The sequence below is a fragment of the Salvia hispanica genome, chromosome 6, assembly GCF_023119035.1.
Source record: "Salvia hispanica cultivar TCC Black 2014 chromosome 6, UniMelb_Shisp_WGS_1.0, whole genome shotgun sequence".
Classification (NCBI taxonomy): domain Eukaryota; kingdom Viridiplantae; phylum Streptophyta; class Magnoliopsida; order Lamiales; family Lamiaceae; genus Salvia; species Salvia hispanica.
The window spans coordinates 11,177,688-11,199,742 of NC_062970.1; the positions used below are offsets into that span (position 1 = coordinate 11,177,688).

A 22,055-nucleotide genomic window follows, 5' to 3' on the forward strand; every position below is an offset into this window, starting at 1 on the left:
ACACACCCCTCAAGTTAGTTATTGAGTTTTTTCGATTCTTAACTTACACGATCTTCACTTTGATAAATAGTTTATATCTGTATTCATGAATCCTTTAATTTTCATTGATAGTTTATGCTCGTATCATAGAGCTTCTTCAATTCATCATTGATATTTTATACTTGTATCAAGGAGTTATTTTTACTTCATTGAACGTTTAGACTCATTTTAAGGAACTTCTTCATTTTTCTTCATTGAAAGTTTAGGCTCTTATCAAGGAGCTCTTCAAGTTTTGATTCACAGTTTTAACTCGTGCCCGGGAACTAGTCTAAACTATTTTTACTACTATTTAGGAGCCATCTTATATAGTTTTTGATCTTTTTCCTTCTTCACACAATTCTTCAGTCACTAACAGAGTTGATTGAATTTTCTTCATAATTTGTGGGCCTTTCTTCCTTCCCTAATTTGCTATCTTCTCTGCTGCCTTTCTTCACATTCTCTCCGGTCATCAGACTTACATTACCAGCAAGCATACAATCATAGCCTATCGCAGTCGGGTTTCCACCGCCGTTGCCATCGCCTTGTGCTACCACCGCCGCTCGGTGCTGGCACAGAGTTGGCGCCTTACTGCCTTCGCCCAGCCTCCTCGCCACCAGCGCCGCTGCGACGCCCTCTCGCCGTCTAATGTTTCAGGCATTTGCTCAGTCATCAGTCGGCACTTTCCCGACCATTGTGCGCCCCCGTCTCCGGCTCTTCTCCGTTGACGATGACCACAACCTTTAATTTCTGGGTGGCTCCCTCGACGCCCTCATCGAGCACACCACTGTTTGGTTTGAACCATTAGAAATCCCACTAGTTTGAGATTAATTTTTCACTTTGGTTTATTTAGGCAGATTCTTGGCTGTATATTTGGGAGGGTTTTGGTCTCTTTTTTTTTCCATAGATACAGGTCGATCCATACAAAAGGACCCAATCTGCTCACCTACTATATTAAAAAGTAGACTGCGGAAAATAAAAGATACTAAAAGTTTTATTGACTACATTGTAGTATTAGACTTGAATTGTTATTTGTTGATACATAGTATTCCCTCCGTCCCAACTAAGTTAGTGCAAAACTTTTAGACACGGAGATTAAGAAATTGTGTTAAATAGATTAAATAAAATAGGAAAGAGAAAAAAGTAGGAGAGATAAAGAGAAAGTAAAATAAATGATGAGATAAAGTAAGAGTGATTGAATGTTTATTTTTTGTCGAAAAGGAAAATGACTCAACTTAGTTGGGACGGAGGGAATACATAGATATTTATAAGACTATAGATATAAATGTACCTGGGAACTATATTATGTTATCTTCTTTCCAATACACTTGGGACTCACATATTCTTTTTCCAACATACTTAAGACTCACATATTCTCTTTCTAACATAAAGAGCTCTCATAAGGTATGTAGTATGTAGCATGTAGCATGTCATATATCATTCAAATAATTTCGCATTGTATTCACAATTCCTCCTGTAAGCTTATCAACTATACCTCCAAATAATGTCGCATTTTATTCCCTAAGATATATCTATAATACCTGAAGGCGCTTGTTAGGATGGACCAGCTGGGATATCCTAACTTCGCTTCCGACGCAGAGATGTGGATTGATTTTGACTTTAGAGTGGTTCTTATTGTTTTTCAATTGGTTCTTCCATTTGTTCATATTTTAGTTTTGATAGCATGGAGGATCCCGACTTGTGGGATCTTTAGTTTGTCCTATCATGTTCTTGCTTTGGATCCATAGTCACTTTTGGGCAAGGATCACGTTTTGGAACGTTATATTTTGATTTTATTCACGGCTTGGGGTCTCCCTAAATCCCCCGCCCACTATGAGTTTTTCGATTAAAAAAATAAAAATAAAAATATCTATAATAATTTAATTAATCAAACAAAATATGTAAAATAAAATAAAAAAATGCTAAATATGCTTTGAACGAAGATGATACCCACAGAAGTCACATAAGGTACATTACATATCATTTCCATGTGAATGAGATAGTTGAAATTATAGACATTAAATTTGTGGACACATTAAAAAATTAGTCATTTACTTTGTATATGTGATTGGTATATAGCGGTGGATCCAGACGCCGGAAATGAAGGGGCTAAATTTAATGTTTTTAATATTAAATATAATTTAATATTATTTTTAATAATAAAATAAATAATATTATATTAATATTTAAGTAGCACTAGTTTTGTTAGTAAAATATAAATATGCATTAGTTTGAAAATATGTACTTATTATTTATCTAAAAATATAAACTTATTGTAATACATTAAAAATCATTGTAATATTATATACAAAAGTGATATAAGTAAAGTGGAGTAGTAAATATAAAGATTACATAAATACCTGAAAATGTTCAATTTTTTTACATAGAGAATGAGATCAAATATGGATCACAAATTATAAGTACTTTAGAAAAAAATATTAACATAAGTATTATATATGATTTTTAACTAAAAAATCAGTATAACAAAATAATACTATATGAAAATTACTAAGAGTTTTGATTTCATAAAGTATTTAAAGGTTTTATTTTGGTAATAAGAACAAATATTAATTGATAAAATAAAAAAGTAAAGAATGAAAAAAATAAATTTTTCTTGAGGGTTGAATTTTGGACCTCTTAGTTAAAAGCCTAATAACTAAATCATTGGACTATACATTTTATATTATATTTATTGAAAAAAATATATTTCTACACTCCACGAAGAGGAGAGAAATACTATTTTCAGCTAGATTCGAGGAAAAAATTTTGGCTCTCTGATGGATGGGAGGGGTGATCGGCCCCCTCTTGCCCCCCTAGATCGGCCAGTGTTGGTGTACACTATACATACCTACAAACTTTAGATATATTGCTAGTCTTTTTAGATGTAACACATGTTCGATTATCAAATATTTTTCTACTTCGAGTATTGAATATCTTCATATATATATACATGATATTATGGGAAATCCCTAGCGAGTTTATGGGAATCGTGAATTTAATTTTTTAGGGGTGACCTTTTCCAACTTCATAGTGAAATTTGTAGAGCATTCGAAACAGTCTTGATGGGTCGCTAGGATGGGGGTTAAGTTGGAGCCTAAATGCAGGAAGGACAACTCGGTTGGAAGCGGTCGCGATTTCAGCCTACTACGGGGCAGACAACCGGGATCGGATTCGGGCGCTTGTTTGCAGCATTACTTTGAACGTCACAGTGGCCTGAATTAATTTTTCTCTTTTCTATGCAATTTAGGAATTTCGCTACTAGAGTTTAAGAATTTAACTTATATTTATTTTTTAATTTCGCTTATAGTATAATAGTAGGTTAAATTATGAAATCTGGGAATTTGACTAATGTAATTTAAGCTTATAGAAGAAGGCATGTGAATAAAATGTGAAATTATTTGAATGATATACTATATACCTCATGTGAACTCCTTATGTGAGCATCGTCCTTGTTCGAGCATGTATGTTGAAAGTTGATTTTTTATACTCCCTCTGTCCCATAGAAATATGTCATTTGGAGTTGGCATGGATTTTAATGTGTAATTGGAAATTTGTAGTGGATGGTGGCACCCATAAATGATAAAGTAAAAATGAGGGAGAAAAAGATTTCTATAAATGGATATGGACTATTTCTATGGGACATATAGATTACATATTTTGTTTGATTCTATTTATTCTTATAATTCAAAGCTCGTTTCATTTATTTTATACATTTATTAAAATTAAACAAAATATATAAAACAAAATAAAAACCGCTAAATATGAATTTAACAAGCAGGGACAGAACCAGAAAAATTAATTTGCCGGTGCTGAAATTCATATACTCCCTCCGTTTTTTAAAAATAAGGACATTTGAAACGGCACGGGTTTTAATGCACAATTTGGTAAAGTAAGAGAGATAGAGGGAAAAATTGGTAAAGTAAGAGAGAAAAAAAATTTTGTAAAGTAGGAGAGAGAGAAAAAAAAAAGTAATTGAATTAATATTAGTGGGTTATGGACCCACTTTATTAGGGAGGTGTAAATGGCATAAATGGTAAATAAATCGATATATAAGGGTGTAAAGATTTCCAAAATTAGAAAATTTGAAAGTTGTTATTTTTAAAGAACGGACTAAAATGATAAAAGTTGCTATTTTTAAAAAACGGAGGGAGTATAATACTAGTATTATTAAAATATTTAAAATAATAGTAATAAAATTATTGTATACTAGTATATAATTTGATTTATTGTTTGGTTTAATTTTTAAAAATCGAATCAAACCAATAAATAAAAATACGCACTCAAATTTAGAAGAACTAATATTATACTATTTGAAATTTGAAAACAAGTTATGATGAAAATAGAGAAATATTTTATTTGTCCTTTAAAATAAGAACTGTTTTCATTTCGTCCGTGAAAATACTACTCCCTCCGTACGTTACATTTTTTTTTTAGTTTGTCCCAAAAAAATGTCATATTTTCATTTTTTTAAAAAAGTTCTCTCTTATATTAATATAAAAGTTATATTTTATCTCTCTATATAACATACAAAATAAAAGCTCTTAAAATTTCGTATCATTCCACAAATGTGATATATTTTGCGGAATGGTGTGAGTATTAAATTAAAGATAGTGATTGAAATTATAATGACTGCAAACTTAATATTCTAAGAATTAAAATCTGGACGACTCTTGATTTAAAAAATATAAATAAATGTGAAGAATAAAAAAGTAAACTAAAGAAGGGAGTGAAACATGAAAAAGAATTTATCGTCTGATGTTGTGGCATGTGGGGCTAAAATATTTAAACTTGGGTTTGTTTTAGAACGTGCAAATTGTATATAAAGTCATAAATTTTTAAAATAGTTTAGTCTTTTTGAATTTTAAATGTTGTATGAAAAGTTATGAATTTTATTAGATTGTGTAAAAATTCTATTTAATCCGACTCGATAAATTTTCGACACAAACTTATCCTACGTGGCGCCAGAGGTGTGACTTGACATCTAATTATAATATTGCTTATAATATTATTAAAAAAAAAAAAGAATGAGTTGATCAACTAATTATTTTTCAGAGAATGATAAAAAATTAATTCCCTAGGCTGTTCAGGGGTTATGGCCATTCCATCAAACACATGCATCTCAAGACAACAAACCATGTCCCATTCCATCTTATGCATGTGTTGCTTCCTAAATCAACTAGACCATAGAGGCTCGTAGAAATGGTCCAAATCTCTTTCTCCTCAATTACTCCAGCTCGCAACAGAAAGGTAACATCCAAATTGGGTTAAAAACAAAGTCAAGTGGAACCTGAATTCTACTTTTATATATTAATTTTATAATAAATGTGAAAAGAATAAATTAGTGTATTGTGAAGCCTATTATTCAAATAGTAAAATGCATGTAAGTGTGATAAGTATTGACGAACAACAAAGAAAACTAGGGAGTAACAAATAATGACGGACAAAGGAAGTAGAATTTTAAATTTTTAAATTGGTCTAATTTGAATCAGATATACATAAAATAAACAAGTTAGGTAAGAATTATACTAAAAAAGTCATGGATGTGTAATACAAGTTAAAATATTCTTATGGCTCGTTTAATAAGTTAGTAATGCCTAGATATAGATACTTGTATGACTATTTCTAAGTGTTTGATATCATAGTTAACCTATTATGTCAGCCCGTGGTTTTCTCTATGGCCCATCCGAGCCCGCAAATTTTTCCTTAAAATACAAAGATATGTATCTCACAAATTTGGTCGGATAGCATTTCTACCTCATTTATTATGATTTATTAATACAAAATCTAGATAATTTCTTGTCTACCAAACAACAACGAAAAAACCTTCAACCGAGCTTATCTTGACACGAAGCCCGCATTTCTTATCTTATTTAACAATTCTTGTTATATCTCGTCTTTCTTATCAAACGAACCCTTATAGTCCAGCTAGAGGTATTAGCAGTACTCCCTCTATTCGTTGATAATAGACGCATTTCTTTTTGGCACGGAGTTTAAGAATAGTGTGTTAAATGGATGATGAATATAGTAAGCGAGATAAAAAGATAATAAAGTAAAAGAGAGTTACTTTTTGTCAAAAATAGAAACTACTCAATTATCTTGGAACTTCTCAAAATAATAAAATGAGTCTATTAACATGAAACGGAGGGACTATTAATTTAGTCGTTGGCGCCATATTCTCTTCTCTAGCTTGCAACTAGCCAATCATGTCCCAGTTTCTTGACTTTGATTAATTTATATAGACTTTTGCCAATTCATTTCATTTCAACTGCTAATTATTTTTCTGCAAGTCGTTGCTCAAAAATGTCCATCTCCGAAAAGCTTCTCCTAATCGAACCTCAAGAGCTCACCTTCTGCTGTCAGTAATTCCATTTTATGCTTTGCTGTTTAATTAATTTGATTTTTTCAGTTTCTTGAATTGTTGATTTTTGTTTGTGTGTTTTGGTTTGCTCAGTTGAGTTAATGAAAAATGCATCTTGCGGGATTCGATTGTGTAGCAACTCCTCAAGGCATGTTGCTTTTAAGGTAAAAATCAAATTTGGATTTCTTTCATTTCCATTATAATACTCCCTCCGACCTAACTTAATTGTCACTCTTGGAGTGGGCACGGGTTTTAAGAAAGATAAAGAAAAGTCGGTTGGAGAAGTTAGTGGAACGTGAGACTCATATTCTTATATTGATTTTATAATAAAATATGAGTGAAGTGAGTTAGTGGAACGTGAGACCTACTTGTCATTTATGGTTTAAAAAAAATGAAGTGTGACAATTAAGTTGGGACGGAGGGAGTAACTACTACTACTATATGTATGTATATATGTCTCAGTTTCATAATATTTGTCAGGTTATGACTACAAGTCCAGAAAAGTACTTTGTTAAACCAAATAATGGAATTCTTTCACCTGGAACAACTTGTCACGTTGAAGGTGCACCATAAATTAAACATGTTCATTTTTATATTTTAGATAATATATATAGAGAAGTTTAGTCTTAATTTTGGTTTAAATTAATACCACAATCATGTTTCGATTAAGAACTTTCCCTTCTTGGTTGATTATATTGTAATGGACCTCAGGATTTCAAATCTGTAACTGTTAAGTTCCTACTTTGAGAAACGAAAGCAGAAAAAATGTTGATTTTGACCCAAAAAGAGGCAATTTCCGAAGCAAGGAATTGTTGGAAAGTACATTTGAAACGCATGTCGAATGTTGTTGTTCCTTTACAGACCTTTTCCTTTTGTTATTTCTAGTTTGAGTGTTTTGCAGTTATTATGCGCGCTCCAGAGGAGGTCCCTCCAAACATGGAGTGCAAGGATAAGTTTCTGATAAAGAGTGTTCTAGCAAGTCCTGATGACACAGTAGCTAGAACACAGAAACTGGTAATTAACTAACATCTCTACTTGTAGAAATCTGTGTCTTTTCCAAGTAACTCTTATCTAAATTTTTTAGAGTTTGATGATATATTATAGACATTTGGATTGCCATTTTCTTTCTTATAGTTCAACAACAGAGCACATGCCGTTGGAGATTACAAATTGAGGGTTGTATATGTTCTTCCTCAACAGCAGCAAAGATCAGGAGGAGGCTCTTCAATAAATGGACAAATCTTGAAAAAAAGAAGTTCGAATAGTACTAAGGTTAGTTCGCTTCTCTGTAAATATTTTCTTCGATGTTTTGTGTACATTTGTCTTAATACTTATCTTATCTCCATGTTACATGTGATGCAGCTTGGGTGGCTTGGTGACAATCTGTACATGAAGGCCATCTCTGTTCTGTTTCTGAGTTTGATCTTTTTGTACCTCATCATGAGGATACTCCCAGTGATATGGTGAATAAATCATCTGTTGTCTGCCAACCATGCACGATTCTAGTTTTGTACATCAGTGATGATCTAACGTCTTTTCCGTGCAGGAGTTGGATGTTTGTGGTGACATTTTTTGTAATAAAGATGGCAAAGAGGCTGGTTTCGGATTCAGTTGAGGATTGGGTAGTCAAGACTCTCGTCTATATCTGTCTTCATTTCTTTACAGTTGTTTTCCAGCGTAAGAGAAGCAGATCCGGCCTTGAAACTCAAGTTCCCGTCGGATGATTCGTGTTATATATGTGAAGTGAAAATGGAAAGGTGAAAATATGTCTGTGTTTCCATGATTTTTAGTTCTTGTTGGCTTGTCCAAATCCAAGTGCTTGTATCTGCTTTTGTTCTTCATCAAAGGAAAGGGTATATACATATAACTCTAAATTCCAAATAATTTCCACTGTATACTGTGCTTAAGTATGTAATTAGATTTCAAACTATTAGCATTGTATAAGAAATGTCCCTTGCTTAATTTTTTTCTTTTTTCTGGAATCTTGATGTGGCTCGTGGAATGCTTTCCTTTTTATTTTTCATATGACGTGAAATAAACTACACCATTCTATGTCATGATACTAACCATGCGGAAGCGCCAACACTGCCATTAAAAAGAGAAGCAACGACGTGAGTCAAATTCTGGACGTTCGATTAGACTTGACCCACCCAGAGAGGAACGTGCCCACGAGGGCAGACATTCTCATGTCTGCCCATTCCTCTAGCTATCATTTCGCGCATACGCTTTGCGCTCATGGCTTAACAAATTAAAGAGGAACAAAAGAACTCTCTCTCAGAATAATAATCTTTCTCGGCGTACAATGAAGAAAATAGCTTCTACATTTCAGGATGCAATAAAGGTGGTTAATTTTTGTTTTTTAATGCCAAGTCTTGAGGTCATGCACCTTGATGCTATTTATAATAGTTATTTAAATGGTGGACTAGTGACAGTACCCAAAAACCTCGACTTCTGTTGTATTATTATCTCTGATGGTAATACAAAGAAGTAAAATTAGTTGCAAGAGATCATAATTTAACACTCCATCTCTATATGAAAATTATGAAAATTAGTTTAATTATTCAATTTTAATATATTCACCAAATAGTCTAATCTTTAAAACCATTTCCCTGAAGTAGAAGAGATGATAATTATTGGTGAATGACGGGAAAATAACAATGCTTTTGAGTACTTAATCTCATTTTAAACCATTGATATTTTCTCTTTTGAGTACTTAGGCTGAAAATAACAATGTTAAGGAAATGGTTTTGAGTGGACTATGATATGCAAACCAGAAATTATCATGATGTACATGCCGGCTCTAATTGCTCGAACGAGGCCAAATGATTGAACCAAGAACCCGAGCACACAACTTGCCACTGAAGAATTTTGTAGTTTCTTCTGCCCACTGGCTGCTTACTGCACTTCTCCCTTGACAATGACTTGTTATACTTATATGCATAGATGTCGAATGTAAATTTCTTGGATCCCGTACAAGAAGGCTCTCGCTGTTTCAATTGTTCCATGAATACATGACGTTAGCTGCACAACCTGCCATCTTGTGAAATAAGAGTGAATACACCCCAGATTTGCATCACCTGCCATAACCTGGAACTGGAAAAAGAAGAGCACTTAACCAAGGCTGAAGGCATCCTAAGATAAAAGATCTAAAACATCACATAAGAGAGAGATTCGCAGCAAATAGAAGAACTTGCTTTCCCGAATAAGCCATGTCAAATCAAGCTGTGCTGCCTATTCTTGATTTGTGAGATTGTGACAACTATTATTTATTGCTAGTACAAAGAACAGTCATGTGTAAATATAAACCATTTCAATAGAAATAAAATAAAGTGTGCCTTGTGATATTAGAGAGAATGAAATTAAATACCCCCTCCATCCCATCCTGATTGACACATTTTGCTTTTTTGAAAGTCCCACTCTAATTAACACATTTTGAAATGGAGTGAAGGCGGAAATAAAACAAGAACTGGAATTTAATATCAAAAGAAGAACAATCCACCAAAGAGGCCCAAGATAATCCTTCGAAACTGCCTATGGTTGATACCGTCCTAAAAAACTTTATTTTCCGAGATATCTAGCTCTTCTTAAGAGGAGCTATTTATAGGGATCCTACGAACTCTAATCTAGGAAAGTGAATCAACATATACACAAACAAGGAATCAAATCCTTGCCATTTAAAGTAATCTTTCAACAATCTCCATAATAATGAAAATAATCTCAAGAGATAATGGAGATCATTAGCTTGACCTCTATCAAAATTCCGAAAATGGAAACATCATTATCTCCACTTTATTCACCTTCACTTAACTCACAAAACAAAACTACATAAAAATCCCTTGTCGAATAAGAAATGCTCCACTCACAGTGGGATAGAGGGAGCAATGGATTAATGGAAGGGATTAAGCAGCATTGATTTCATCCATACACTTTTGGCCTGATATTAATTGCATGTTACACGCACATAAACCAATAACCAACTTTAGTAATTAACCCTAACCAAATTAATTATAAGCAGCTGGTAGTTTATCTACCCTAATAATTATTTTTAAATGGATTCAGAGCTGTTGCGTTTATGTAAGATTGTATACATCTGTGTCCAAATTACCAGCATCTCTGCAATAGTAAGCATTTACTGTAGGAATGACTTGATGTGTGGAAATTCCTGGAAGTATATAAACTAGTACTAATTTTCTAGTATAAATAATTAATGTAAATATTGAAGAAGTATATCCTAAATAAAAAATCAAACACCTGCTACAGCACAAATGCTGCTCGGCTCTAAAGCACATACACAAATTTCACAGGCAAATAAAAACACAAAAACCATAACACGATAACACCAGACACTGCTCCAGGATTGAACTTATACATTATGCAAAGTCTTTAGAGTCCAAACATAGCACCAGCAAATACACAGTAACAAGAAAATACAAAGATTTTTCAGCATAGGGGTATTCACTCCTATATCAGTAGTTATTCAAACAAATCATGCCAGCTACACTATGCTACACAATGTATCAACACCATGGCATATAAGCTTCTCAATCACTCAGCATATAAACATAGTCCTTAAGTCGTATTTAAATAGAGTGTTTTATGATCAAGAACAGCATGCTTGCACCTGACGAATTAACAAATTAGGCATTCTACTTAATGCATCTCCACCAATCAGAATCTAAAATCTTGCTACTGAAAACCCCCATCCCAACATTCAAATGCTGAACAGATAAATAGAAAATTCAATACTCTGCTAATCCAAATTTGCAAGAAATTACCTCATCTCCTCCGGGAAGAAAAACCCCCATCTTTCTTATGCTTCATCATCAACAAAGCCCTTTCTCTCTCCTTCTCCTTCCTCTCTCTATTCAGCCTCTCCTCCCTCAACTCCTCAATTGTTTTTTTACCACCACCAGAGCTCCTCTTCTTCTCCTTACGCCTCTGTTCTTCATCACCGTCGTCGTCGTCCCCATCAGCAACCCTCTTCGCCATATACCACGGCAATTTAACGCCTTTCCCAGCAACTCCGTACCCAAATTTATGATTCTCATCCTCCGGCCCCACAACCCTAACCTCCTCCTTCTTCAGCCTCTTATTCTTATCATCATCCCTCGCAAATCTGCTTCTCTTTTCACTTTTCTTCTCATCGCCGGGCTTGATCGGGTCGAAAATCCTGATTCCTTCGAACAAATTAATGTGCTTTGAATCAGACGCCGAATTTGAGGGCTCGGCAATTGATACAGCAGGAGCAGGAGCAGGAGCAGGAGCAGGAGCAGGAGCAGGGGCAGGGGCAGGAGCGGGTGCAGTTTCGACAGAGGGTTTTTCGTCGGCTTCGGGTGGATGTTGGCTGGGTAGGCCACGAGCCTGACGGAGCTTCTCGAGGCGAAGCTCGGTGTCGCGGCGGCGAGATTGCTCGCGCTTGAGCTGTTCCTCCTTGGCGGCGGCTACCTCGTCGAGGCGGACCTTCTCCCGATTATCGAAGTTGTAGACATTCCACTTCTTCTGCGGGAGGATGTTCAATCCACCGTGACCTCCCATGATCGCTCAACGGAATTTGGAAGGAAAATCGTTGCTATAAACAAATCAAATTAGGGCTTCTGGTTAAATTTCGCAAAAGGATAAAAAAATATATATATACTCCCTCTCCATTTCGCCATAGTTGAGGGGAAACTTTTTGGCACGGAGTTTTAAAAATGAATATTGGGTGTACTAAATAAGGTGACGTTCGGTTGCTATGACTAATTATCATAGGACTATCCATCTAGAATTAAGTTGTGTGATTATTTTAGTTGGAGGGGGAAGCTATGACTAATTATCATGAGACTATCCAGGATTAAGTTGTGGGGGTCAATCTTAGAAACCAAACATGATACATATTTAATCATGAGATTTAGTCTTGCAAACCGAATACTTCCTAAATAGATAAAAAAGTAAAAGAGAGGAAACGATAGAGAGAATAAAATATAAAGTGAATAAAATAGAGAGAATAAAGTAAGAGAAAGTAAAGTAAAAAAGAGAAAAAAGTTACCATATATAGAAATGACTCAACTATAAATAAACTTCCCGAATTGAAAAAATGACTCAACTATGACAAAATGGAGGGAGTATATTTCTTATACGGAGAATAAGTTATGAAAGTAAAAGGAAGGTTTTCTGGATATTGGTCTAAAATCTCGCAATTAGCTATTGGTCTACATTTCACAAATTAGACGTATGCACTGATTACGTACCGTACGAGATTTTAGGAAGTTTTATTTTGTGGGTTAAATAGAGTGAAATAATTTTTATACTAATATAAGAGAGAATTTTTTCTAAAAATGGAAATGTGATCTTTTGTGGGACAAACTAAAAAAAAGTGTGACATATATTATGAAACGGAGGGAGTACTATGAATAATTTTTTTTAATATTTTATATTGAAAATTAATTTATAATAATTAATTTTACTGTCAATTTAAAAAAAAATCTTTTTTTATATACTAGTATCAAAAATATTAAAATTAAAAATGATACTTCCTCGTCCAGAAAAGTAAAAAGACAAAATAACTAAAGTATTATTAGAGCATCCACAATGGGACGGACGATGCATCGTCCGCCCCTTAGTCCTCTATTGCAGCAACCCGCCCTAAGCCCATTCCTTAGTCCGCGGACTATGCATCGTCCGCGGACTATGCACACATTTTTGCATAGTCCGGCCTATAGTCCGCCCCATTGCAGGGGGGACGGATTATAGGGCGGACTATGGACACACTTTTCTCTCTTTTTTTTCTTTTTTTTTTTTATATTTTCTTCTATATATATCACCAATTTTTTACTTCATTTCACACATTTCACATTACTCTCTTCCCCATCTCAATTTCTCTCTAAATTCAATAATGAATTTCGACGATTTCCATATTTGCAAGCATAAAATATAAAAAATAGAAAATAAATACTGACAATAATATATGCCTTTAATTTGTGGTGCTTTTATATTTTTATTCTTGCTAATTGATATATTTGCAAATATAAAAAAATAGGATTAATGAATTTTTGTAGTGTTTAAATATTCAAATAATAAGTAAAATGCTTAGGGCGGGGCTTAGGGCGGGCTATAGTCCGCCTCATTACAGGTGGAAGAGTTGGAGGATAAAATGCTGATATGGCGGTGCATAAGGCGAGGCTTAGGGCGTCGTATAGTCCGCCCCATTGTGGATGCCCTTAATGGAATATGAAATTCAATTTGTATATTGGTTGTATAATATAATGTGAGTGGAGTAGGTTAGTGGAATGTGCAACCTACTTACTGCTATGATAAAAATGAAGTTTGATTTTTATTATAGCACGGACCAAAATGGAAAAGTGTGATTCATATTGTGGAACGTAGGAAATACATGAGAGAGGGAAAAGATAATGAAAGTAACATTGAGCGTGTATGCAAATTAACGGTGTATAATTGATTAAAAAATTTTCATATTTAAACTGTATCGGATCATGCAAATTTCCCAAACTACCCGACCTGACGATATATTTCCATTAAAAACTTATCCCACGTGGCATGCCGGAGGTGTGACTTGACCAAATTTCTGACTGGACACAAAACGACGTCGTTTTATGTTTTTTTTATTATTGAACCTTCTTTACACATTGTCGATTTCATCCCTAAACCGTTTGTCGACGATTTCACTCTTGTCGATTATATTTTCCGTCGATTGAATGGGGGTTGCGCTTTCGAAATTAGCCAAAAAGAGGTTTTATTACCTGAGTTCAGTAATTTTGCCAAGTCACGCCTCCGGCACGCCACTTGGGATAAGTCATTAACTGAAATATGTCGTCAAGTCGGGTAGTTTGGGAAATTTGCACGATCCGATAAAGTTTATTACTTTAGGTGCAACTTTTATAATTTATGGGAAAAAACCAAACTTTATCTATTGTTTGTGACATTTTAGACAATTTATTTTATTTTATTTTTTTTATTAAGGATTGTACAGTTGTACTCGTGTATAAACTAATTGTTCTTCCGAATCTGAAGCCGTTGGTGCGTCGGATGAATGGCGACTCCGTCGAATTTCTACAAGAATCCCTCATATGCGTACAACAAGAAATTAAACCTAAATTCCGTCCTTCAAAATCTCAACTGTAACTTCCAATTCCACAACTTTCACCTTCCTCTGTTTCTATCATTCTATTGATTGATTCTTCTTCAATTTTCAGCTTACAATATTGTCACCGGCAATACTCCTTCGGAAGAGCCACTCACCACTCCGCAAAGAAAGCGACGGCGTGAGCCGAGGCCGCTGCCGCCGCCGCCTCAGTCAGTTGTCGTTAAAGAATATGATGGCCCCATGTCCCACCAGGAGTACATTGAAAAACGGAGGTCAGTTTATTGGTTAATTTTGCTACCATCATGATCTCATGAATGGATTGTTTGTTGATGAAAATGCTGATTGTTGTATTGATTGTGGTCAATCTTTCATTTTAGTTGTTTAATTTCGTGTTGTTGCTATTAAATTAATTACTTCTGGATGAACAGGGACGAAGCTAATGCATCCCAACCATACCAACAGTTAACTGCTGATGTGCTGGTGATGTCAACTGTCTATTTTACTTCTGCTGATTTTGTGTATCCTTTTTTCTTCTGTTTGGTTCTAATTGCAAATTGATGAGATTTTTTCTTTACAGGAAAATTCAAGCTCAGCTTTAAAGTTAGTGGGTTACGAGAGTAAGTTTGTTCTTCCCAATTCTACATTTGAGAGTCTGATTTCTACGTATGATGCTAAATATCTTAATTGGGTCATTTTGCTGGTACCAGAGTAATAAAAAATACTATTGGCTATATTCACACTTCTATTCCATAGTTCATTGAGAGCAAGAACCACTAGATCACTTAGCTAGCAACAAAAAAACTCGGCATGATATCTTTGATTTGCTTTCAGACTGAATTTGGTCGAGGTATCTAAGTTGCCCTGAATTAGCATTATGCATGCCATGAACATTTATGCAAGTTTAGGAATCTGCGTGATTTATGGTAAAGTGGTGTCATGGATCCTGAAAAACCGTTTTGCACCAGCACCACTATGATGTTTTAATTGACATGTGAATTATGAAAAAATTTCTAGAACTTGTTAAGATTTTACTAGTTCTGTGCCGGAATTTTATGTTATTTCTTTTATTACGTATACTTTGAGCAAGTTAGTAGCTTCCTCTTATTTGTATAAGTGCACTTGCATTTTTGCAACTTAGAAACATGTATTGTAATCTCCATAAGGAATGTTCAAATGTGCAGGCGATGAAAGTAGTTCTTCTGATTGTAAAGAGGACCGAGGTACTTCAAATGTTTCGCAAGAGCCCTCCAATCCTAGCAGTGAAATGCAGTACTTTCCAGTTTCTGGTTAGAAGCAAATCCTGAACAGATTTAACAGTATTGAACTACATGTGAATCTGATATGAAATAAAAGATGTAGATCGAAATGCAGCTTATAAGATTGTTTACTGAGTAATAATGCTAAACCTGAAATTTATTAGCATCACCAGAATGAATTTCTAATTTAAATGATCATTGGTCTTTACCAATTCAGTCACATGAATATTTTTCCCATAAAATTTAGATCTCCTAATTTCAGGACAATTCTCTAGGCAGATGATGGTTAATATGCTGTATCTTGAGGTGATAAGATCTGTTGAGTTCATTAGTAGACCATGAGGAGATCAATTTTGCTGCTTATTATTTATGTAGAAGTTCTTTCTATAGCAAGGAAACCATTTATTTTGCTTTAGTGATTGAGCAAGTGAATGTACTGTGCATTGGAATTGGTGAAACCTGAATCCTTGAGACCTCTGAAATGACTATCAGATACATATATAATGTGCTGGTGCCTGGTTTTTTTCTCTATGCAATTAAAAGTTCTATAGTCAAGTGAATTTACTATTTCTGGAGTTGGTGTGAAAGTTCTGTTGTGACAGAATAGAGCAATTGTGTAATCGAGACAATGAGAAACGTAAAGAGACACATAATTCAAGGCACTAACAAGTTCATATGTCAATAACTTACTGTAATCTAAACTATTTCCTGCTAAAACTTGTGCATATGGGGACAAAATCAATGCAGTATTGCTCATAATGAGTTATTGATCTCTTATGTGGACCACTAATTAATTGATCTCTGACTTTCTTAGCTAGCACAGAGGAAGCTGATCATATCAAGACACAATATGAACAGAGGTATCCTGCTCCAGGAGAACCTGTATGCGTTATATGTGGAAATTATGGGGAGTACATATGCAATGAGGTGAGGCATCTAGGATTTTACTTTGCTTTTGTGTCCTCTTGGAATAACTTTTAGTACCTGATTAAGTTTGTGATCTTTTGTCATTGTAGACTGATGACGATATATGCAGCATGGAGTGCAAAGCTCAACTTCTTCAGAGGATTAAGTTCCAAAAGGTTCTTCTTTCTCTTGGTCTAACAATACACTCATTATTTTGTTTCATTATCTTCCTTTCGAGTTTTGACTTAAAACCTACTTCCAGGGCCCCCAAGGTGAGCAACTCCAAGTTGTGCCATTATCTACACGTCGATGTACATTGGAGGTGCCTGAATCTGGAGGGGACACATGGGATTATGATAGGCATCGCTGGTCAAAGAAGATATCTGGGCTTTGCACTTATGAATGGTATAATCAGCTATTTATGCGCTTTTGTGAAAATATGCAAGCAGTTAATGTCCGATTCGCCAAGACTCAGATGTTGAACTTCTATTGAGTCTGGATCTCATACTGGGAAATTTTCTCTGTTGTAGTTGGAAGTGCAAGAAGCCTGGGCATCTTCCAGAAGACTGCTTGATGTTGACATCTAGTGAATCCTGTCGAGCAGGCGAGGCATGCAACCAGTTCTTTTCTCATGATTGAAATCATAACTTTTTGTTTGAGCATTTTATTAATCATGGAATGTTTCTTTGCAGGTTGCTATGGTACAAAACAGATCCAATACAGTATCCAGAGATCTTCTTGATTTGTACAGAAGGTCCTTGTGTGCATAATTTGCTCTCATGTTCTGTTGATAAAATTTCTTCTGTTGTCCTTACTTTCTGGATGTGAAGTAGGGCTTGTTGCAAACTCACAACACACCTTTTCTTCTGCCAATGTCTATGACATCTGATTAAGTTGACACATGTCTAGGTGAATGGTCAGCATGAAAAGTCTTTATCTTATAAGCTGGACCGCATGCAATCTAGTAGTACATGAAATTTGAGATGAAATTTCCCAGTCCACAATTAGTGTCCATTGTAAAACTGTGTCCATTTTTCTGAGTTTGGAATGTTTGTTAAAATTATACTACATTATTTAATATTTTTTGGTTACATAACTTGAAAATCGAATACGACGCTGAGTAGGACACCAATTGTGTACCAGAGATCTTCACATCATACCATTTATCATATAAAATGAAAAAGTGGCTTGACAATTCTACTTGCATCTCGATTATTTTAGCTAGAATAGGAAAATAAACAGAGAAACCACTGGTTTTCAGTGTCTATGAGGAAGCACGCTGAACTAGCTGATTATATATTTTCGTTAGATAGTTAGAAACTTAGAATTGAGTTTGAATGATACATATGACATGCTGTCTGTATCTGCAGATGCCACCAAATTGGGAAGAATTTCTTGAACGCAAGGTGTAACACATGTCGTGGATCAACCACTTTGGCTGCTTGTCTAGGCTGTAAGAATAACTTTTGTGATTGGTAAGCTCTTTAACTTGTTCCAATCTCTTCTCTTTATTCAACAAATGTCGTGGATCAACTTGGTTGGTGTGCATTAATATTTCTTTATTGCACTGGATGATAAACAAGGTTCTTTTCATCATTAGTATATACTCCCTCCGTCCACGAATAAGAGTCCCGTTCACTTTTTTGCACTTGTTTTGTGAAAATAATTATAAATAGTTAAAGTGGAGAAATGATAAAGTAAGATAGAGAATAATGTAAATAAGAGTCTTGTCTACATTATTCTCTATCTTACTTTATCATTTCTCCACTTTAACTATTTATTATTATTTTTACAAAACAAGTGCAAAAAAGTGAACGGGACTCTTATTCGTGGACGGAGGGAGTACATCTTGACTAGTTGAAGAATGCAGAAGAATATTAGCAATAGTTCTCTAGGTATGGGAATATACATATATCATCTTAATCTGTCTGGTAATATTCATCAGTTGTGCTTTCCTATATTTTCACCTGGTATGAGAAACAAAAATGCATCATTCTCTCGGTCATCTATTAATAGGCTTCTCACTTCTTTTTATAAATTTAGACGTGTTTATTTTAATCAAACTGATTGATGGAAGCCAATTTTACTACCTCTCATTCCTCATTCTTGCATATTGTTTTGTTCTAGCTATTCTGCAATTATTTCAACCCATGGTACAATCAATCAATATGGAGAATATGAACCCGTATCTGCTATATTTTCAATTATTTATAAGAATTACTCATACTCATCGTCAAGGGCTCACGTGATTTGTTTGATGGCCTTTTTCATCTTTACAGCTTCCACAAATTATTTTCTATATGTATTACTTGAAGAGAATGAGTGATGGCCTTGAGTTTTCAGTGCAGGTCATCTGGCTGAACACATCACAGAAAATCCAATACATCAACAATTTTATTCGTATAAACTTAACCGTCTGGTAAGAATTTATTTTACTTTTTTAAATTTTTCTGAGAATCAGTTTGGGTATCTTGGAGGGTGAGTTCCATCATGCTGGGGTTGAGAGATCTAGGAATTCTCTATCAGAAGCTATGCAAATCTAATTTGTATCTATTTATGTTTATGGTTGCTATGGAAATCATGCTTGTAGAATATTGCCAGTGCACCACATTTGCATGATTTTAGAGGAGTTTGTGCATATAATTTGATCTTATCAAATATCAAGTAAATGAGGCGCACACACATAAAGTTAATGTTTTATAATGAAGTGAATGAGAAACACATGCTGATAAATTTCTAGTCAATATCTTCTTTTCTTGCCATTTATTGGTGCAATATGGTGTGAATATATGGAACTGAATCTAGTAATTTCGCCGGAACACTCATATAACGGGAAGAACGGAAAAGAAATAAGGACTTAACCGTCTTAGAAATTTAACCTTGTACTCCCCCTGTATTTTAAAAATAGCAACTATTTCCAATTTTATCCGTCCCATAAAATTATGCACTTTCTAGTTTAGGAAACTTTTTTCTTCCTAATGAGGTGGGATCCATTCTCCACTAACAATCCTTCAATCACTTTTTCTATCTATCTATCTCTTACTTTACCAATTGTGCATTAAAACTGTGCTATTTCAAAAGTTGCTACCGTTAAAGGACGGAGAGAGTATGAAATAGCTGATGATTAATATCACCATAACACAATTCACCTTTCTGCTTGAATTGCGGACAGAGATTGTACGACGCTTTATCTTTAGTTTATGGCTCATAGTGTTACTACAGGCTAAGAGGATGGAAAGAACACAGCTATTTTAGACAAAAAAAATAGTTGCACTACTCTATGTGTTTCTTTTGCTGCTCATCTTTCTTTCTTTTCTTTTCTTTTTCCTTTTTTTTTTTTGCTTGGATGACCGCTACTAGTTATTAACTCTTTTTTTCATCACAGGTTAAATGTTGTAAGTCAACTTGCCGGGTGACTAGTATCAAGGATCTCTTAGCTTGTCATTATTGTTTTGATAAAGCTTTTGACAAGTTCTATGATATGTACTCCGCAACGTGGTAAGTGATGCTCCAACCAAACCTGCTGCATATTTGCATAAGCTCCTTCGTTTCTTGTTTCACGTTACCACTCTTTGCAAGAAACAAATGTTTTACGAATTGATTCCCTTGTGATAAACTTGTTATCTGCTTTGAGTTTCCTGAATCTGGGAAAGGTCGCCTTCAACCTCTAGTTTCAGATCGTATTCATCATCCCACAATGTAAAAGAAAATTGTCAAATCATGGAATTGACTCCCAAGAGATATAAGGAAAAACATGTTTATGTCTGATTTCATGATTCCCTCCAATTTCATTTCAGGATCATATATGCCTAACCCAAAAGCATAAGATTAACTTGTAATATTTCTCTCAGGCTCTCGTCGTGATCTCTAGCCATCTTTAAAGGATTGAATACTGACAAATGCAATTTTGCTTGTAGGAAACCTGCTGGACTATCAATCATTGTGAACTCTATCTGCTGTGAAGATCACTTTGAGTGGTTTGTGATTGCTTGCTACTAATATTGCCAACATGTTTTATCTCAGAGTTTTCAGCTTCTGATAAAACAATATTGATTTCTCAGGCATCGGATGAACTGTTTGAACGCAAATGTTGAAGATAACGCCTATATTTTAAAGAATAAAAACGTCAGGGACAAGAAAGGTGCGCAGCTGAGTGATTTTATCTTTTGAAGGTGGAAGTCAGTGGATTTTTGAATGTATGGAGAAGATGAAGGTCCAGTTATTGTACTGTCTCTTGTAGAGGATGAGGAAGGGTGACAATTGATTATCAATCATGTGTAATGCACCTTGAGCCTGAGGGATCGACCGGCCTGTGATCCAATGCTCGTCTATTGTTTATCAATAGCATGTAAAGTGTTTATACTGCTAAAGTATAAGGAACTGACCTTATTACTTTTATTCTCGATAATTATTCGTAGATGCAAGATTTTGAGACAAATAAACTCTATGCCTTTCGATTGCAATTTGCAGGAATTATGTATTCTAAGACAGTTAAACACACCTGCAATGTCAATCTATTAGAAGAAAACACTACATTCCTTACTCGCAATCTTGAAAAAGTGCCAGGAATTCTGACTTGCTATACTTTGTGGATGTTTCTATATTTAGAAATGTGTCATTTAGAGTAGAATATATCTCAGAAAGAAAAATGTATTCACCTTCAAACAAACAAGAAGAAATGGCACTAATTTTTGACATTTCAAATTGTTCAGTTTTCCGTTTATATTTCTTGCTAGTCCTTGAAATCATAGAAGACTCAGCACTTTTCATTAAATAAATAGAGAAATAAATATAGAATAAAATAGATGAAGAATAAAATAAGAGAGATGATTTTTTTACTAAAAAAAAATGATTCACTTAACCGAACATTCAAAAAAAAAAAATGTGACTCAGTTTATCTTGGGACTATTGCTTAAAATATGTTAGGAGTAGTATTTGTATCTGCATGGAAAACTGTACCAAAAACTGAATACGAGATGACAATTTTACCCCTTTCTTTATTCAATTCCCCAAATTACACATATTAAAGGAAAGAGGTATGAAGTTAAATCATTATTGGAATTATCAAATTGCAGCTCCCGAAACAAGGTTTAAATTTGGAAAACTGAACACGTAGTACACACTTCAATTCGGTGGCCCATCCTTTTCGTAAATGGCACCATGTTCCAGTTCGTGTCATTCACTGCAGCAAAAAAGGTGGTTAGTCGCCTTAGCGGCCGCTTAATCCGACCCGATATCATGTGAGGGGACTCAATCAGGATATACAGTAACCATTAAGGAGAAGTCTTTACTCACTAGTTGCCAGAAGCCCATTTTCCAAGGTCTTACACTTGAGCCTGAAAGATGAAAGCAACTACAAAAAGGCAATTCCATCGCCTTAGCGGCCCCCACACTCCAGCCCGACATTATGTGAGGAGACTCAATTAGGATATACAGTAGC

At 34.6% G+C, this 22,055-nt stretch overlaps 3 protein-coding genes across 9 annotated transcripts; 2 read left to right on the forward strand and 1 right to left on the reverse strand.

Moving 5' to 3' along the window:
- Positions 1-6,292: 6,292 nt before the first annotated feature.
- Positions 6,293-8,355, forward strand: LOC125197304 (vesicle-associated protein 2-1-like). 2 transcript variants are annotated; one of them, XM_048096031.1, is made up of 7 exons: positions 6,293-6,370; positions 6,467-6,537; positions 6,854-6,935; positions 7,275-7,387; positions 7,508-7,645; positions 7,736-7,836; positions 7,920-8,355. In XM_048096031.1, exons 1-7 carry the CDS (start codon positions 6,316-6,318, stop codon positions 8,095-8,097), a joined length of 738 nt encoding a protein of 245 aa, XP_047951988.1. In that variant the 5' UTR covers positions 6,293-6,315; the 3' UTR covers positions 8,098-8,355. The 2 variants fall into 2 exon arrangements, with proteins under 2 accessions (XP_047951988.1, XP_047951989.1); XM_048096032.1 differs by lacking the exon at positions 6,854-6,935 and having other exon boundaries at positions 7,259-7,387.
- A 679-nt stretch (positions 8,356-9,034) lies between these two features.
- On the reverse strand, positions 9,035-11,957 carry LOC125197341 (uncharacterized protein At3g61260). 2 transcript variants are annotated; one of them, XM_048096076.1, is made up of 2 exons: positions 11,149-11,957; positions 9,035-9,460 (listed from the first exon to the last, which is right to left on the reverse strand). In XM_048096076.1, exon 1 carries the CDS (start codon positions 11,906-11,908, stop codon positions 11,150-11,152), a length of 759 nt encoding a protein of 252 aa, XP_047952033.1. In that variant the 5' UTR covers positions 11,909-11,957; the 3' UTR covers positions 9,035-9,460; position 11,149. The 2 variants fall into 2 exon arrangements, with proteins under 2 accessions (XP_047952033.1, XP_047952032.1); XM_048096075.1 differs by having other exon boundaries at positions 9,035-9,466.
- A 2,389-nt stretch (positions 11,958-14,346) lies between these two features.
- On the forward strand, positions 14,347-21,113 carry LOC125191732. 5 transcript variants are annotated; one of them, XR_007171221.1, is made up of 16 exons: positions 14,347-14,487; positions 14,563-14,725; positions 14,882-14,933; positions 15,031-15,070; positions 15,635-15,739; positions 16,524-16,636; positions 16,726-16,791; positions 16,878-17,020; positions 17,146-17,224; positions 17,308-17,369; positions 17,986-18,090; positions 18,959-19,034; positions 20,001-20,113; positions 20,413-20,450; positions 20,533-20,592; positions 20,677-20,737. XR_007171221.1 is itself a non-coding variant. In XM_048089136.1 (15 exons), exons 1-15 carry the CDS (start codon positions 14,400-14,402, stop codon positions 20,783-20,785), a joined length of 1,374 nt encoding a protein of 457 aa, XP_047945093.1. In that variant the 5' UTR covers positions 14,347-14,399; the 3' UTR covers positions 20,786-21,113. The 5 variants fall into 5 exon arrangements, 1 of the variants encoding a protein (XP_047945093.1); XM_048089136.1 differs by lacking the exon at positions 20,413-20,450 and having other exon boundaries at positions 20,677-21,113; XR_007171224.1 differs by lacking the exons at positions 20,413-20,450; positions 20,533-20,592; positions 20,677-20,737 and adding an exon at positions 18,417-18,510 and having other exon boundaries at positions 18,964-19,034; positions 20,001-20,048.
- The last annotated feature ends 942 nt before the right edge of the window (positions 21,114-22,055 follow it).